The 355-nt window shown below is 45.4% G+C and overlaps 1 protein-coding gene across 1 annotated transcript in view; it reads left to right on the top strand.

Moving 5' to 3' along the window:
* The window catches only part of LOC106144396 (basic salivary proline-rich protein 4-like), a 4,806-nt gene extending 4,655 nt beyond the window's left edge, over positions 1 to 151 (top strand). The window contains exon 3 of the mRNA XM_013354483.1: positions 4 to 151. Within this exon, the coding sequence (XP_013209937.1) occupies positions 4 to 151 (148 nt within the window). The remainder of the gene's footprint in view (positions 1 to 3) is intronic.
* The last annotated feature ends 204 nt before the right edge of the window (positions 152 to 355 follow it).

Raw genomic sequence — 355 nt, 5'->3', positions numbered from 1 at the left:
TCTCCCTCCTCGCCCTGACCTAGGAAACCAGACAGAGCCTCATCCTCCTCTCTCTGACCTGGGCAACCAGACACAGCCTCTCCCTCCTCGCCCTGTCCTAGGCAACCAGACACAGACCACCCCAGTATGGAGGCAATCATACTGGATCTGATTACTCTTGTCCTGACTGCTGAAGCAGAGTACCATGATGAGAGGTAATTAGATACAACCTCAGTAATTTCATCCATAGAAGCACCACTATCTTTCCAATATGTTAAGTGACAAAGGCACAGATCCAACTACTTTGCTAAGCTAAATTTAGTCTCCTTTAGAATTATGCTTTATTCATAAGCAAACATTTTAGTTCCCAAGCTTT

The sequence above is a fragment of the Microtus ochrogaster genome, unplaced genomic scaffold (assembly GCF_000317375.1).
Source record: "Microtus ochrogaster isolate Prairie Vole_2 unplaced genomic scaffold, MicOch1.0 UNK46, whole genome shotgun sequence".
NCBI classification, from domain to species: Eukaryota; Metazoa; Chordata; class Mammalia; order Rodentia; family Cricetidae; genus Microtus; species Microtus ochrogaster.
The sequence above is the reverse complement of the archived record's forward strand: the minus strand, read 5'-3'. Positions and strand labels throughout refer to the sequence as shown.